Source organism: Protopterus annectens, chromosome 1.part1 (genome assembly GCF_019279795.1).
Source record: "Protopterus annectens isolate FY-2018-M chromosome 1.part1, PAN1.0, whole genome shotgun sequence".
Lineage (NCBI taxonomy): Eukaryota > Metazoa > Chordata > Ceratodontiformes > Protopteridae > Protopterus > Protopterus annectens.
In genome coordinates this window covers 1,242,567,690-1,242,586,725 of record NC_056726.1, presented here as the reverse complement: position 1 = coordinate 1,242,586,725, position 19,036 = coordinate 1,242,567,690, and the positions used below count along the sequence as shown (strand labels likewise).

At 41.0% G+C, this 19,036-nt stretch overlaps 1 protein-coding gene across 4 annotated transcripts in view; it reads right to left on the bottom strand.

Annotated features, from left to right (window-relative positions):
• Nucleotides 1-19,036, bottom strand: part of LOC122809628 (gastrula zinc finger protein XlCGF26.1-like) — a 382,837-nt gene that overhangs the window by 270,295 nt on the left and 93,506 nt on the right. For 3 of the 4 annotated variants that reach the window (XM_044081268.1, XM_044081285.1, XM_044081276.1), the window contains exon 3: nucleotides 18,312-18,422. The exons of the other annotated variant lie outside the window; for it this stretch is intronic. In XM_044081268.1, the coding sequence (XP_043937203.1) occupies nucleotides 18,312-18,422 (111 nt within the window). The remainder of the gene's footprint in view (nucleotides 1-18,311; nucleotides 18,423-19,036) is intronic. 4 annotated transcript variants of the gene reach the window in all.

The following is a 19,036-nucleotide window of genomic DNA, read 5'->3' as shown; positions in this document are numbered from 1 at the left end:
TCAGTGGGATGCTTCCCATGTAGAAATTGTGTATTTTGTAAATATATAACAAAAATTAAAACCTTGTCATTTATCAGTACTCATAAGGTATTTTGAGATTTGTAAATTTACTACACGTGTTACAGAATGGATAGTTAGGTACAAGCAAATCTGATGCTTTTTATGTCAGAGAAATGTCAGGTCAATTTATAGAATGTCTTTCACTTCACTTAAGTGAACTGATGGCTTCTAAACAGAAAAGTGCTCTAGTTTGACATTGATTTGAACACAAAGGAGCAGAACTTAGTTTTAAAGGTAGTGATAAGGTAAATTCTTCTTGTTCACTAAATAAGAGTATTAAATTACATATTTTACATACTAAAGAAAAAAAAAAGATGGATTATTACATTAGGGGCTATATATACTGCTGGATTAAATGAAATGATACAAAATAAATAAGTTGTTATAATATATGACAGAATGATGGAGGTTGTATTTATTTGCATTGTAATGTTCCTATTTGATCACTTGATGTCAAAATCGCTCTTTCGTATTCTGTATCTATTATTATTTGATTATTTTTTGTGGGTGTGTGTGTGTACAGAAATATATATATATATATATATATATATATATATATATATATACACACACATATATATACACACACACACACACACACACGATATATGCGCGCATGTGTGTGTGTGTATATATATATATATATATATATATATATATATATATATATATATATATATATATATATATATATATATATATATATATGTGTGTGTGTGCTTGTGCATGTGTATGGAGATGATTGCCAAGATCCACTGACTGCTACGATAAAATGAAGTTAAAACAAGTTTTTACAACATTGTTTTATATCTTTCCACCCAAAGGGGCCTTAAAATCTGAATGCTTTACAATTACTTAAGCACTGAAGAAGCTCAGTTTTTATGGAGGGAAGTCAGGTTTCTATATTGTGGAGTATGCACTTCCCCATTCATTAAACTGAAGTAGTATTCAGTTGGGAGTGGTATTTTGTTTACACACACACACACACACACACACACTATATGTGTGTGTGTGTGTGTGGGTGCGCAGATATATACATATATATTACCCACATACTTGTACTGAATGTCCTACAAATCTGTACTTGGTTAAAATATGTTAAACTCATGCAGAAGTTTTGTAGAAAGTTCTGTAATGTGGAACCCTTCTCCCCACCTCTTCACTAAAAGGGTTTCACTGTAAGTAAATAAATTAAATTACGCTTGGGAATGCTCCTCGTTTCTGTGACAATGTTTCTAATTCTTCTTCTTAGGGAACAGGGCTGACCTAGAAAAAGAGGAGGAAGCTAGAAGGCCATCATCCAGTCTCTCAGCAGTGTTCACTAAGCATTTAATCTTTTGAAAGTCTTCAAAGAAGGCTGAAGCCCAGAAGCTGGCATCCAGAATGGAATATATCATCTTATCCTTAAGAAGAAGATCTTAAGCCATGTCACCCAGTGCAAACACATTCCTAAAGCTGCTGCTCTAGCCAGATATTATCGGCATGGTCAGAATTACAGCAGGCTATGTGAAGGCCCAATGTAGAAGCCATGAAGTCAGCCATTTCCAGAGATTCCTTGACCCCAGAATCTGTTAGTTCTGCCAGCTTCTCCATATCCCTGTTCACCAGAGAGAATTGAAATTTGTAAAGAAGAAATACAGTTAAGGGACTGAAGCCTAAAGGTGGCAAAACACTCCTTTATCTAATTTGGAGCCCCTATCAAGCAGTAAGGCTGAAAAGTGCTATGGTTCCCCAAGACTTATCATGGACTGAAGAAATCACACAGAAGCCTTCTCTGGGATGCTTTTGTTAAAATATCAGTCCACTCTGCTTGTGGCTTAGCAGATATTAATTTGCTTAGGATAAGAGGAAGCTGAATCCAAATATTTTCAGTCTGAATAAATGGCATAGTTTAGGAGAGGACCCAACAGAATGATGAACTAGTTCACAAATATAGGTTTAGTCTTTCTTAGGCCAAAGCAGAGGAGGTACAGACTAGATCATACAGGACCACCTAATCCTTAGTATTTCTCCAAAGGGGATACTGTCATCAGGGGAGACCTCCAGAGAGGGGAGAGCTCACTATTCACTGCATTACCAGAAGCAAATAACTTAGTATCTTCCAAATCCCCTATTCAGAGTAGAGAGAGAAAGGGGAAGAAGTTCACCTATCTTTAGCTGCAGAAAAAGTGGCTTGCACTCAGTCATTGTGGGAGATAAATGTTAACCAAATAATGAATATTAGCCGATAGACTTCCAGCATCTGAGCAGCACATGCCACAGGTGGTGACAGGCCTTGCATGGGTGTTAACTTTAAGCTCATTAAGGGTGCAGTCCTTAAGCTGTGAAGATGGATCTCACCACATGTCAAAGTGTGCATGCAGGTTCACCTGGAATGAAAGGTCTTATAACCAGTCTCATTTACTCTGATGGTAAGTCTATCTCAACTTGGGGTGAAATGAGAGGAGTAGATTCTGTGAGCACAAAACTCTACCACTGAGCCTTCACTGTAAGTCTCAGATGCTCATTCCTTGAAAACTGGCTGGTCATTGTTATACTTCAGATTCTCATGAGTACCAAAGATGAGTAATGACACCATGTGGTGCAGGTTTCCTCAGTAAACATCTCCTGCTCCTCTGATCACCAGCCATGTACAGAAACAAGCTTAATCCCTCATGAGATGAGGGAGACTAGATGTCATATAAAGTGTTGGTGGCCATGTTAGGAACGGACTTTGTGAAAGTAGGTTTTGGCCAGTGGCTGGCTTCTGCATCCTTACTTTCATCTGTCAGTCTGACCAAGACATCAGGAATGCCCCCACCAACATCAGGAATGCCCCCACCAACACTAACATCTACCTTGTACGACTAAACTCTTTCAGTTCGACAGCACACTGTAGCACAACACCTGCTGTACTACCCTCTCATTGTACTTATCTACTGGTCAATCTCCTGATCCTCTCTACTTTTACTGATGACCATGACTCCAAGATATCCAGTCCTCCTTTCTGATTTACCTGCTCACCTGTGGAGGACAATGTACTAATTTTTGGGGCACAGTCATCACCTCTGAATTGGAAGTGATTACTTTTATCCCAGCTCTCCAAATTCAGCAGCTGACTGCTCCAGTGCATGCTGGAGATTAAAATCACTAAAGACAAAGAGGAGATCATTATCTAGAAGTAAAGATGCCAACCCCACATCCTCAAACTGGATTATTTTTAGACTGCGGTTGCACTACATCCTGTCCATGAAAATCGCAAAAAAGATGAGAGACAAGACACAACACCGACTCTCTCCTATGCCCAACCTGAACACATTCAACTTAACTTCAAAAATGCAGACAAATCACACTCCTAAAATACAGGGACCAAAGTGGTAAAAACTGCAGCCCTGAGACCCCATACTGTTGGAGTACTTCCCACAAGATATTCCAAGACTTACACTTGATAAATAAAACAGCAGACTTATAAAAAATGTGAGAGCATTAAGTACTTTAATTATGAAAATATGGGATTATCTATGTATTTTACTGTCCATCTGTGCATTCTTCCACATGTTGTACACTACAGTTGTACAAGAATGACGGACATTTACTAAAACAGATATTCATTCCTTCAATTACATGTCTGTATTTGGTAACCACATAGTGCTCAGCAGATATATAATATAGTTGTGTGCACTCACCACATCAGCATATGTTACAGAAACTCTCCAGCACTGGGTGACAAGTTCTAGAACTTTAACTGTAGCCACAATCTCCATGCACAAATCTTTACAGCCATCCTCATGGGACACAGATAGACCTTATCTGTAAATAGTGACAGAACAGAACTTTTTCCCCACCCTATACTCATGTAGTTTCTTTATTTCTTTGCCACCCTGTCTATTGGGTTGGGGTGTCATGCCAATTGTCACCATCTCTACTCAATACCACTATCCTACCTTCTTTGACACACATGCCTCCTCTCAGACAATACATCCACCTCTTTGCTGGATGCCCTCATTTCCTCTTGCCTTCTTTCCATCTGTTCCAAATCTTCTTCAACAGATTGCTTTCTGCACATGCCTGAACCACTTGTAATCTGTTCTCTTTGACCTTTTCTGCAACTGGAGCTACTTTGGCTTCTGTTCTTATGTCCTCGTTTCTCTGTCTGCCCCACATCTGAAGAAATGAAGACATAACAGCAAAAGCTAAAGTACCCTCCATAAAAATTAATTGAAGAGAAATGTGAGAAATTATACCCTCTGTGATGAGTGCCATACACATGTACAATTTACAAATGCTGAAATTCTGTCTTCTGACACCTGTAATTTGGGTTCAGCTAGCATTCTAAGAACCATCAGTCAGGGGAGATAACTACCAAAGGCGAGCTCTTTTCTCTTGGGGGAGGGAAGAAACCAAGGAAAGTAGCACTTGTAAGCTTAGTCAACAATGCAAGCTCAAACAGGTTTTCCAATATTCACATGCAATGACATTTAGTGAGAGTTTGCGGAAGTTATTACACACACAGGCCCAAGAGTTGTGAGGCACACAATATAAACCCTTCCTATGGGCAGAATGATGATGTGTCTAGCTTTCTGACCCTTGCTGCATACTAGTGACCCTATTTCTGTAACCTAAATGGCTTTTTCCTCTGCAAAAAAGTGACCGCAAAACTTAGGAACAAGACAGTTAAATGGGAGGTCAACACTGCAAGAGATCTAGGATGGAAAATGTCAAAATTAAGTAAATAAATAAAATGGGAGCACATGCTATTAACCAAGTAACACAGACAAAACTCCTTAGCCTTACGTGACAGCTCTGATGAATAAAATGATGCTGGCAGTATGTGCGTAACTTTGGTTGCTGAGATATTGTAAGTTGTTTACAAAATATTACAAACATAATAGTTACTGTGTTTACTGTGACTTATAAAATTCAGTTTAAGACCTATAATATAAAGAATGCTACCACTCTAAAGATAGCTTGTGCTGAAGGGCTTGCCATTTATACTTCTTTCATAACCCCTATGGTTCCAGAAATATGAACATTTGTTGGAAATGTATTTATTTATTTAACATTTGTTTACTGGGAAAGTCTGACTTAGAACAGAGCCAATTTTCAGCAGTGGCCCGTGGAGAAATGCTCCAGATACATGTCTTTGAAAAGTGGGAGGAAACCGGAGCACCCGGAGGAAACCCACACGAACGCAGAGAGAGATATGCAGACTCCGTATAGAATGCACCCCAGCAGAGAATCGAACTGGAGAACCTCTTGTTGTGAGGCGACAACACTACCGCTGCACCACTGCACTGTCCTAAAATGTGGGACATAATTTAATTCTGTCAAAAGGTTTAGGCTCCACCCATTGGAAGTTGCAGTGTAAACTTCCTAACCTCCATTGGAATGAATGAGTTAAATAATTACACTTTTATAAGTTGTTTAAAGTACACTGCTTTATCTGTATCTTTAAATTTGTTTGTGGTAGCATTTCACTCCAGACACTCCTTTTCTGTACTTTTACATTAGGAGGACAGGGATTATTCATCTAGTGGCATTTGGTGTTTACCTGGTCTATCTGAGCTGAGGAACACACAAAAGGGCTTCAAGTACTAGCTTGCGCTTATCTTATGTATTGTAACTGTACTTAAGTAGTTTCAAAAACTGTACTGTTTACTGCTGCTTTAAGTAGTTAATTGCACTATTTTACATTATATCTGTTAGTTGTAGGGCTAATTTAGGTAGCTTGTGAGGTCTTGTTAACACTTGGGGCTTCAAACCAGCTATTCTACAATAAGAAAGTGTTTTTCTGCACCCTTGTGTTACTCCAACCTGTTCGAGTTTAGGATTGCTGGTGGAAGGTTTATTGTGTGCTTTCCTAATAGATACCTTAAAACTTGTTTCTCTTTGCTTATATTTAAGCCTCGTGTTTGCATGGTGCTGCTCTTCATGCAGTGGTGGTTAGCAGTGCCCAGTATAGACACAAAAAGCCCAGAAGCTCAGTTTTCCCTAAACACTTGTCAGTGAGAAACCCTTCCAAGATTTTCTGCTGCTCTAGGAGCAAATCATTTGCAAATTGAGCAGCATTGCCTTATTGATCAACCTTAGCCTTCACAAAGACATAGGTCCCACTTGTAGTCTCGGCACTACCAGTACAGTCCTGTTAAATGAACCCATTCCCTTCCCAAACAAAAACTACAGTAAGAGCCTACTATCATGGACAGGCAGTTTCTCATCATCTCTCTGGCCAGCCTGATAGACATGGGCATCTTAAGGCAATGTAGCAATTCTCTCATGTACACTGACAACCACTTAATCCTGAAACAAACACTTTATGTGAGAGATGTAGTTACACTATGAAATGGGAGGAAAGACTCTCACATAAGGACAAATCAAATGCAAAACAGGTCATTAGCACACACTCACTGCACACACTAAAGACATGACACAAACTCTCATATACTGAGGTACTCAATAGTAACTTACCAAAAGATCAGAGGCCTCCGAAACGGAAGCCACTTGCACACATAACAATGCAAAAAACATCCACAACACAATGACATATACACCAGTGTCTCAACAAATAAGCCCATAAGGCGTAACACCACAAAATTTAATGTACTCGTCACAGGTGACTCCATTGTGAGACACATGGATGTTCCCCTCACCAGGTTGGATAAGGAGTGGGTTACGGTTAGCTGCCTGTCAGGTGCCAGGATCTATCAAATCACTTAACCACTCATGTCACTCATCCACAAATAACAGTATGACTCCATCAAACTCCATGTGGGGGTGAATGACTTGAGAAGTACTTCACTGGGTTATGTGAAGAGAGACATGACTGAGCTCTTAGATTATGTGTGACAACATTCTACCTTCTCCAATGATGATGCTACACTACAAACAAAAAATGATAGACTTTAACAACTGGCTTAGCTTCTGGTGTCACTTGAAGGGGATTCAATATCAGTCAGCCTGGGAAGACATGGCGGACAGGCCATGTTGCTTTACCAGAGATGGTCTGCACCTGTCTCTTTTAGGGTTTCAGATACTGGCAAAGGCATTAGCCACCCCTATCATTTTTACATGTATAGTGAGCTGGTTTACTACAAGACTTGCTTTTTGCATGGGGCTTTTCCCATCCCTGATTTTTAAACATACTACTTCCAAAGTCTCGCCAGCTCAGAGGAAAGGCAAATACATTGACTGCCTTTTCTATGAGTTAGTGGAATTATTTTGAGATCAGAGTTGGGGCAAATTCCCCACATGATTGGAGGTGCATAAGCTAAAACCATCCTGCAAACATGCCTTAAAGTTATATCTTTTGCATTTGTCTGTGCAACAACCATTTCAAGAATGGCCATTTCAAGCAGTGGGAAGGAGTGGTTTGTTTCTTCAGTGCTGAGCAGCTGGGCGTAGAGAGATACCAAAGCAGGCCAATAAAATCCATGTAAAAGTTATGCATTTTAATTATGTTTTATTTGAATTGAATGTGTTAATCAGGGTAGTGCACTGATCACAAATGGACAACTTCAGTTTCAGCCAAGGGAAAGTACAGAAATAAAACTAAAGTATACAGTACAGACAGAGCATCGGTGAAATACAATGTGTACATTCTGATGGGTGGGAGGTTGTCATAATGTTTAATGCATACACATGCAAGGTGCAGGGTTTGATTGTCACATGGGGTAATTGGCTAGGCTTAAAATGGCCCACAAGGGCAGTTAGCCTAGTACTAATCTATGAACCTATAATGTAGGCTAGCACAATTTTGCAGGTAACGTACCATAAGTATAGATGTTCAAGTGGGGTCACTGTTGCAGTCATAGCCTTATAGAACTTTTGACACAGGAAAGAGGCCCAAATTTCTATCCAGTGTGGTGACTGCTGCAGTCATAAATTAAGGCAACTCTGACACAGGTTTAGAGAGGATGGTGGGCCACACTTTTTTTTTTACCCACTGCTTGCTGTCCATAGCTGACCATCAGTTTGCACCCATGGCTTCTCCAGTTCTACTGAATCTCATTCTGCAAACTAGAGAGGTTTATATGTTGTGTGCATCACAAACTAAGGGAATATGCGAGTAACATCAACAACCCCTCACCATTCTTCATTGCATGTAAGCATTAGAAAATTTTCTAGTCCTCTCCAATCCATGTTTGGGGCTGACAAGCAGCTTGCAACACCTGGTGCAACATCATATTGTTGCCAAAAAATGTTTTAATTTTAATTCTCCACCCCTGTACACATCAGTAATATTCCAGAGAGGGTTGTGGAATGGTATCAGTGCTGACATGTCCCTCACTTTCTCAAGGGGCCTGATGTCAGTAGGACACCCCGTTCACTCATCCCCTTGTCATTACTAATTACTAATGTATTCAGCAGGGATTGCTGGTCCCTCCCTTTGCACCAGAGGGAAAACTGCTTCCATCTGCATAAGTATAATGTTCCCATATTTGGTTTCCCAGTCTCCCTCATGATATCTTAAATGTCTTTGGAATACAGGTGCCCAAAGTAAGGTCATATTCTCAAAGCTGCTATGGCCATGGTGGAGAGGCTGAGGTGTAGGAGGGACCTCCTACACTATGTCAAGAGGTTTATATAATGTGGCAGTGGAAAGATATCTCCCTTTTCATTTGTATTGTGTGGAATAACCAGTGCTGCCCTGGCCAGAAAAAGACTATCAAAATAATTCTTGTATCTCCTTTCTTATCTTCTGATCCTCCAAGGGCCTGTAGCGGTCAGGAACAGGTTGAATTATGGGGCCTGATCCCAGGTATACAAGGCTATCCTCCACAAGTAATAAGTGTGATTCTTCCCTTACTTGTTGATGTATCACATTACTGTTGTAATGTCTGTCATTATTGTCAAAGTCTGATCTCAGACGATTATGAAGATTTCCAAAGCATACTAGAGCTAGAGTGCATTTCCTTCAGGTTTATATGCATTTTTGTGTTCCATTTGATTCCAGGTACCTTGTACTTTAAGTCCCAAAGTGTGGGCTCCCCAGGCCTAATCTGATAAATCCATGTTGAGGGTCTGGTTGGGGAAAGTCTGCTTGACAGACATGGTTGACCGATTATTTCAACTTTTTCCTGACAAAGTAATACTAGAGTTAAGCAAGTCTCACCAGAGACTAGGACTGCTGATCCTAGATGTTCCTTAGGAACCACAGTAACTTTTTAAAGTAAAGTCTGACTAATGAAATAATAAGGATGTTTAAAGTCACGTGACCTAATATGCTGAAAATATATCTGGCAGTCCAATGATCACTGGATGTCATATTAAGAAAACTTCAGCCAGGGACTTCTCCAGTGTCAGGAAGACACTTCAAGCGTTTATGTCTGGGAGAGCCTCTAGGAATACTGCCTTCTGGCTGGAGCACAGACTGAACTTTTGCAATTTAAGGGTGAACCCTTGCCTGCATAGATACTGCAGGGTATAGTTTAGAGCCCTCAACATTTCAAAGGACTGAGTTTGACTGACATACTTGTCCAGGTAAGGGTAAACAGGAATGCCTTGGTTCTGAAGTGTGCTATCACTTGGGCCAGGCATTTTGTAAACACAGCAGCAGCAGCTAAACCTAAGGGTACGGTCCACAAACCTAAGATACTGCCTATGCCCTTTGAAAATTGGGACATGTATGGAGGCATCCCTAAGGTCTAAAGTTACAAAGAATGCATGATGACTTAGTAGGAGAAGCAATGTCTGCACAGTTAACATACTTAATTTGAGTCTTCAAAAATTTCTTTGGTTTTGACAAATACAAATTGGGTCCCCAGGCAGCTCTCCTTTCTATGGTACTTGGAAAAGCCTGCAATAAAAAAACTTTAACTTCCTGACCCTCTGACACATTTTCTAGGACTCCTTGGGCTAGCATCTGTTTCAGGACAGACTTTACCTGGTGTTGTTGATCCTTTGGAATTCTGGGGATTTCCTTTATGAGATTTTTGAGAAGAATTGGAGTTTTCACTCCTGGTTACAACCCTTATAACTTATCTCTCAGTAGTTATGGTGCACCACTGCTGATAGCAAATAGCTAACCTGCCTCCTATACCATGCCTTGACTGGATATTGTGGGGAATGTTGGGGTTGGGAAAGAGAGTGGACCGCTGTAGTTACAGCTGATTCCTGCTAACAGAAAAGGCCCTGCTGCCTTTCTTGCCTCTGTCCAGTTTTCTGATAGAATTTCTATTTGGAGACCTTTCTTTCTTTTGTTTGGTTCTTTGCACATTTTCCCTGCCTCCTGTAGAAAGACCTCTGTTTAGCAATTTCTGTTGTACTTTAGTAGGTATGGACAGAACATATGTTTAACAGATTCCACGGTGTTCCCCTTGTCCTCTAACTTCTTAAATACACTATAACTGGAATATGAAGAACAATTATCTACCCAAGTGAGCAATGAGCATCTACACCTTCACATCTTTGGACATGGACTGTGTCCTCAGCTAGGAATGCCTACTACATACTAACTGCAAGTGTCGGTTCTGGATGGTGCAGCTACAGAATCATTCTCACATTTAACAGCATGCATCCATAACTGTAGACAAGTCTGAACTTGCTAGAGCAATGCAGTGTTCCCAGTTTCATCCAATACTCTCCTAAAACTTTCCAACAGTTACATGAGGTCATGCACTTTGTATTTAAGAATGTGTGTTTGGCAACAGAAAGCCCTGAATGGCAGGGTTGCTGAAGGATACCTCTTTTTGATGTACCTTTCAACCATCTCTCTTTTTGTCATACCTTTCAAGTAGTCTACTCATCCTATCATTTTGGAGCCAATCTAGCTCTTAGCATGTACTAGGGGAAACTCTGTCTGGATCTACAACATGCAATATGTGAGGAAACTTAACACTGCAAAACTAGTCCCAGTCTCCCAGGATCATGGGAATAGTAGTAAGGCTACAAGCTAATTGCCTCAAAAACATCTAGAAGGGATTTCTAAACTGCAAGACCAGCTACTGGTTTGGAGAACCAAACCCTAAGCTCTATGGCCATTTTCTAGGATGACGAAGCCTCCTGTGCTCATCACTGGAAAAACAATCTCTAATAAAAAAAAAAAAAAAAAAGAACATCTCCAAAGGATAGGCCCTCTAATGGAGAATAATAGGCCAGGGTGCCCTCACTGTTTATGTCCTAAGAAAACGGACAAGACATCTGAGATCTATGGTCTACAGTCTTTCTATTTTTCATCATCAGAAGAATCATCTCAATATAACGGTCTCTCTTCCTTTTGGAAGACTGATGCCAGACACAGAAGGCTTATATGGCTAAGGCTGCAGACTCCACAGCAACTACAAAAATCCCTGTTGGAGATTAACCCATTCTGATGAAGAAGGCAGGTCAGCGCTATTTGCTAAAGACCCTTCAAGTGGCAGCTTAGACCCAGCGCAGATGCAGGCCTCAGAATGCATCTTCAGTTTGGGGCAGGCAGGTGGGGTCTTCAGATTCCTGTAAGGGACTTCCCTGGGTTCTGACTTACTAATCATGCAGATATCCTTTTCAGCAGTGAGCCAGGGAAAACCAACCTCTCCTTGTTCAGAAGTGGATATCTTGTTGGCTACTTCCATCAAATTCATTGGGTTGTTCAGTCTGGTACAACATGCCAGCAGCTGATGGAATGGTGGACTCCAAAGCTGCTTCAACAGAAGGCTCAGCTATAACAGATATCATGTCCAAGGGTTGGATGGCAGCCCCCTTGGTACTGGATCTCCTCTGATCAAGGATCCCTAATGGAGTCCTCGGACTACTTGTTTTTTTTCATCTTCTCTTTTCTCTTCTCCTTTCATTGGGAGTTTTATGTCAGACTAGTAGAGGCCAACAATACAACATACTTTGGTAAGAAGGTTGTGAGCCTCTTTTTATTCAAGTAAGCCTGAACAGCCACACATCTCACTCAGTGGTTTGGCTTGAACTCCTGACAAATACTGTAGATGCTGATATTATGCTTCAGATATAAGCAGCAAATAAACTGATCAATGGCAGCCCTTAAACAAAATTTGTCTTTTGCAAGCGCACTTCCATGCAGCAACACCAACAAAGTCCACATTTCTACTCTAAAGAGTTTAAGATACATTACTAAAACCAATGTGTGCAAAGAAGACTTAATCACAAATGCCTCCTTGTCCACTAATCTTTGCAGAGCCTTGAGCCCACTTATAGACAAACTCAATGCCTGACATTACTCTGATGATGATCTTCTCTTCATCATGCACTGTAGTTGAACTGACGACTTTTACTTAGGCTCATAAACTCATAGATCGATACTAGGCATGTAATCCTGCATACCATCGAGGAACCTAGCCCAATTTCCTCAATAGTTCCAGAGTACTATGCTGTTAAGTAACTTGCTCAGAGTCACAGAGTAGGAAAATTAAGGCTCAGTGAATCAAACCCTAGACAAGAGAAGGCATCTTGTTAATATCTTATAATCTTAATTCACTGTGCTAACTACCAGACCTTATTCACATTCTTGTATAATTTTATAATCTCCTGGTCTGAAAATAAGTTCTATATCCACTCAGAAAATGTACTATTTACAAGGCTGAATAAAAGGCCGAACAATTCAGTTATTTCAATCAACATGTCTTCATCGATAGCACAAACTGCCCTCTTTCTTCAAGTCTACAGTAATCATTTTCAAAAACAAATACATACTTGCTCATCCCTAATTTGGTTAATACTGTCATCACAACAATGTCAACATTTGATCCTTCACCTTGCACAACTTAAACCTGACCAATACCTGCCTTGGTCTCAGTCCAGCAACATTCTGATCCAGTATGTAAACACTGACCCATGCAATTCTCATACGACATGCAAGTAATCCAGTCTCTCAACCAACTTATTTTAAGTATATTTCACAAAGTCACAAACGTCCACTTTCTTGAAAACTCTGACTGTTTGTATATTTTTTCATTCAAGCTTTGTCTTCATGATCCACCAGTTTATACTTTAGCAATTCATGTTCAGACAGGAGAATGATGTTCTGATCCCTTAAGTCACCACACCACAACTGATGCCCCTTAATGGCTATTATACGAGTTCATGGCCCCAGCCATTTCTTCCTTCATTCTGTTACTCAGTGTTATAAAATGATCTAGCACTACTTTCTTGAAGCCCATAAACTGCTCTTTCACATCACATCCCAGTCATCAGTAGCACTCTGTTCACCAGATGCCTATGTTATGATTGCAGCCTCTTCTTCACCACAATGCAGTCAGTTTATATGTCCAAATGTTTTGATGAGTTCTACCACTTCTTGGCTTTCTTTTTCAGTCTTTGCCCAGCTTTGTCACAATGGCTTCAGCAGAGAGGATTTTGTAGCTTGAGCTGATGGCATAAAGGGATAACCCCCTGACAACAGCTCAGGTGACTTGAGTTTAAGTGGCTGTTTGGGTGCCTGGTGGCACAGGCAGGTAAAATGGGGCATGCCATCTTGAGGAGAAGAGATGGTGGCTCCTCCCTGTTTGCACCACTGTCATGATAAAAGTGCCTTAAGCTGGAGAAGGAAGGGCTGTCATGATGTGCAGAGCAATTGTCAAGAAAATATAGGTATGGTCGTGCAAGCTGGGGATGGTAGCCCCTGGCAGCAAATATAGTTGAACATGAATGTATGGACAAAGGGCCTTGGGTTGCTCTTGTTTTAATGCAAGTGCTTACATTACCATCTGAAGCAGGGTTAGTCATAAAATAGTAAAAGTTCACATTGCTAGGATGCTGGGGATAGCAAAAGCAACCTCATGGTTGTCTAATTGATGGCCTCCCTCAAGCAGTTTAACGTCTGATTGAGGAAAGGCTCAATGCCTGGCATATAAGGAGGTAAAAATAATATAAAAAATAATTCATTTCTCCAAGAATAAAACACTAAAATCACTTCAAATTTCAACTTGTTATGCATTTGCAACTAAAAGCAATCAGAGAAATGTAAACTCAACTCCACCATCACTGGAATCTTTCACTTGTCTTCTTTGAAGCACAGACATAGGTTCATAGGTGTGTACTAGGCTAATGGCCCTGGAGCCTTTACAAGCCTAGCCCATAGAAGCTCCCTGGCATCGTGCTGCCTGAAGTTAGTTCCCAGTGCCTCTATCAAGCAGAGCCACTGGAGTGATCCCCGGGGTAAGCTTTCCATTTCCCATCCATTCATAAAGATTTCTCTTGAAGAGGGCCAGTGAGGTCCTCTGCCTGACATGTATGGAAGTCTATTCCAGAAAAAGCAGTTCGGGCACACCAGAAAACAGCTCACAGTTAATTTATTGCAGTAAAATTCCACACAAGTGCTTTTGCCCTGACAAAATGCAGGGCTTTATCACTTATAATATTAAGAAGAAGAGTCTGAACAATGCTCTTTACAGGCACCTCTCTACACAGCCTAGTCATACTGGATTTCTTTTTGGAATTTTGGAAAAGGTTTGTGTGGATCCTAGGGGAGGTGACTGGGAGAACTGGCTCAGTTGTAGGGAAACCTACTGGCAAGTTAATCTTAATGCAACTAATACTCCAGGTCTGAATGACCATATTTCTATTGAGCCATAGTTAATAAAGAAGGCTAGAAAATTTTAACATTGGTATATTTTGTACATCTACAACAACATTTATTAATGTTTTTATGTTTTTTGAGAGATTGTATTATTTTTACATAGAAAAAATGTGAATTGCTCGTTATTTAAGTATATAGTGACTGAGTTTATATACCTTTAAGACATCTCGCTGCCTTTTTTGAGAAGCAGGGAATTTAAATGGCTGTAATTGTATGTATTTTATTCACTTGATAAAGCCCTGCATTGTGTCAGGGCAAAAGCGTTTGTGTGGAATTTTACTGCAATAATTAACTGTGAGCTGTTTTCTGGTGTACCCGAACTTTTTCTTTTAATTGGTTACCATTTGCATTTTTTTCTGCTGTTTTTGTGGTTTTAAGTCTATTCCAGGGCATGGGCAGTCTCTGGGTTATGAACCTGTCCCTCCAGCATGTTCTGGTGATTGTGGTAATGAGGTTGAGGTCTCTGGAGCGTGTAGTATGGAGGGATTGGGATTTCTTTAGATGTAGCCTTTCTAACAGAGCTGGGTCAGACATGGCTTTGTAAGTCAAGCAGATATTGCCTTTTAGTAGACGATATAAGACAGAGAATAGCTGGAGTTTTTTGAGTCTGTCCATGTAGGACATGTGTTTAAGGCCTAGGATTCTTTTCGTGAGGTACTTTTGTGGCCTTTCCAGCTGTTGCATGTGTCTAGTGAGGTACATGCCAAATGGGGCATTATACTCGATGACTGACCTAATTAGGGAAGAGCAGAGGGAGATGATGACCTCTTTCTTCCTGGATGTAAAACTCTTGGTAATGAGATGTGCCACACAGAAAGACTTTCTAACCACAGTGGCAATGTGGTGGTCGAAGGAGAGGTTGCTTTCAACCTGTGCCCCCAGATCTCTTATAACACCTCCAGTGTTCAGTGGGCTCCCATCGATGTGGTAATTAGTGGGAACTAAGTTTTTCCCAAAGGGGATGACGACATATTTTTTGGCATTAAGCTTAAGGTCATGGTTTCGACACCAGTCATTGGTCTCAATGAGCCCCTTCTGTAGGATGTCTACATCACTTGAGGAGTTAATAATGGCTCCCAGCTTGCAGTCGTCTGCGAACTTGGTTAGCCAGATTCCCTCCGTGTTGGCCTGGATGTCTGAGAAGTAGATGCCAAACAGGAGAGGACCCAGGACCGATCCCTGTGGGACTCCATTTATGACTTGGGAGTCTGCTACTTTCACACTGTGGATTCTATTAGTGAGCCAATTTGCAAACCACCTAGTGATATAGTGAGTTGATGCCTACTTTGGTGAGTTTATCAATAATTCCTGAGTGAGGAATAGTATCAAAGGCCTTGGCCAGATCAAGGTAGACTGTATGAACTTGCCTTGCCCTCATCCACAGCTCTGGTGACTGACTCAAAAAAGTCAACCAAGTTGAGCAGGCATGATCTACCTTTCACAAAACCAAACTGAGTGGGATCTAGAGTCTGGAGATTCCCTATATCCTTGTTAATTAGATCCATGATGATGCGCTCCATAGCCTTACATATCAGACTCATCAGGCTAATGGGGCAATAATTCTCAGTGTCTTTAGTCACTCCCCCTTTATGGAGAGGGATGACTGTAGCAGTGTGCCATTAGGTAGGGACAAAGCCTGAGGTGAGCCTGTGACTGAACAGGTCACACAGATGTGGTGCCAGTTCACTATGTAGTTCATGTAGAAGACATCCAGGGATACTGTCGAGTCACATGGAAGCTGTATTCTTGGCCTTGGACAACGCAACTTTAAGCTGTGCTGCAGTAATGCTGGGTGCCTGGCATTCCTCCAGTATGGTCCTTTGGGGGGAAGAGAGGAGTAAAGCTGGCACTGAATCAGTCAGCCAGTATGTTGGCAATATCTGTTGGCTCAGTATAGGAGGTACCATTGTGCAGTAACATGGAGCAAACCTGGGTATTGCCATAGAGATTCTTGATATAACTATAGAAGGCTTTGTGGTTGTTTTTAGTGTCTACCACAATTCTGCCTTTATAGCTGGCTTTAGAGGTTTTGATGAGGGATCTCAACTTTTTGTTGAGGCTAATAAGGGTGTTTTCCAGTATTGGAACTTCACCTTTTTCTGCAACAGTTTCTTCCTTCTATTGTAGAGTTTATTAATGTCAGGGGACCACCAGATTGGCTTTCTTTGTTTGGAGGAGAGTGTATTGGTTCTGTTGGGTATGGCTAGTTCCATGCATTTATGTACGTGTTCATACAGGCAATGGTGTATAATTCTGCAGTCATGCATCTATTTTCTATTGACGTGGGTGCTGTGAAGTTAGCCACCTCTGTTTTTAGGAGCCCAAAGTCAGCTTTGGAGAAGTTTTTCATGGTGGTTACCTTTGCAGGGGGTGTGGGTTCATAGGTAAGTACTAGGCTATCTGCCTGAGGGCATATGTAAGCCTAGCCAAAATGTGTTGGCTTTCGCCTACCCCTTAGATTAGTTCCCTGTGCCTCTATCCAGCAGAGCCATTAGTTCCCTGTGCCTCTGTCCAGCAGAGCCACTGCAGTGATCCCCGGGGTAAATTTTCTGTTTCTCATCCACTCACCAAGGTTTCTCTTGAAGAGTGTTAGTGAGGGGCTCTGCCTAATGTAGATTGGAATCCTGTTCCAAAGCATGGGGAATCTCTGGGACAGGACTCTATCCCTCCAGCAAGTCCTATTTATAGTTATGGTGAGGTTTAGATCTCTAGAGCGTGTGGCTCTCGGGAATTTGTTTCTTTTTTAGGTGCAGCATGTCCATCAATTCTGGGTTGGACATGGCCTTGTATGTCAAGCAGAGATCACCTCTGAGTAGGCGGTATGCAACAGAGTACAGCTGGAGTTTCTTTAGTCAGGCTGCATAGGGCATCGGTTTGAGGCCAGTAATCCTCTTGGTGAGGTACTTCTGTGGTCTTTCCAGCTGTGGTACATCCCAAATGGGGCATTGTACTCTATGATGGGTCTGATGAATGATGAGTAGAGGGGCACAATAACCTCTTTTGTTCTAGATGCGAACCCTTTTGTGATTAGGTGGGCCACATAGAAGGATTTTCTAACCACCTTGGCAATATGATTATCAAAGGAGAGACTGCTATCTACTTGGGTCCCCAGATCCCTTAATTCATTTTCTGTATTTAGGGGACTAACACGAGATGTGAATTTCCATGGTGATCAGTTTGTGGTTGGATCTAACCAGGGAGGAATTGACTACTGGCGTAGAGCAACAGTTGCCCATGTTAGTAATAACCAGGTCAAGGATATTGCTTCCTCTAGTGAGGGTAAGAATGAGCTGGTCCAAGGCATTGGAAATGATGAATTCCAGGAAGTGTTGGGCCAACATAAAAAAAAATCTCCTATAGTACATTTACCACATAGCATCTGCAAACACCAAGACTTGACTTCCTGAGTTTCAAATAATCCTGACAGTTAATATATAGCAAATACATGAAAGCACTGCAAGTGCCAAACATTTGTACACATTGCCAGAGCTCCCTCAGAGTAAGACATGTTACTTTTCATGGTTGACTGAAAAACTTTGGTCTAATTACATAACTTGCTTATTCATAAAGTACACAAGTGTAGAACTGCAGTAATCAAACCCAGGTCTGCAGGATACAGCAAATTTGCTGCTAACTGCCTCATCTGTGAGGCTGTAGTGGTAGTTATTCTCAAAGTCTCATTTCAAACAAAAAAAAAAGCAGTTAGCAAAGCTCTGGGGCCAAGGCAATCAGTTCATCCTTTACTTACCACTTGGAGTTGCATTAAGGTGCTTTTTGTCACCAACTTCTCCTTCTGCAGCATCACTGGAAGAAAATTCATCACTGACATGTAGCAGCTGTTTCACTGGGATACTGAAAGCTGCACAGTGAAAACAGAAAAACATCAGAAGAAAACAAACGCTACTGTTCTTTGTTCATATTTTATTTCTATAATCTGATAAAAGAATATCTGTACATGAAACAAAATTAATAACAATAAACACAGCCAGCCTACTCTACTAATGAGGCTTTAGGCGAAATGTAGCCACATCATCATTGCTTTGGAGCATTTCCTACGATTCTGTTAATACTGACCAACTTTAGGATGGCTATCATGATGCAGGTGTATAAGCAGCGCTTCAGGAAAGAGCCAGGACTCTAAGGCAGCTAGTTTCAACTTCATCCCTGAGAAAATGGTAGAACAAAATTCTGGCAAAGGGAAACTATATTCCTAGATACTAATGGCCTGAAAGATGAATAGCAGTAAAGCCTCACATGGTGAGTGTCACCCCAGTCCAGTAAGATACAGTTCCACAGATGGGGTCGCAGATGAAGCAGGAAATGTGGAATTGGAATCCAGTGGTTTTGAATTCAGATAAGCATCAACGACAGTGCTAAACTGATGGCTGATGGAAATGAACCTAGATGTGCGTCTCAATCAGGGTGAGGTGGATAGGGAACTAGCTAACAGAGAGAAAACAAAGGGATATTAGT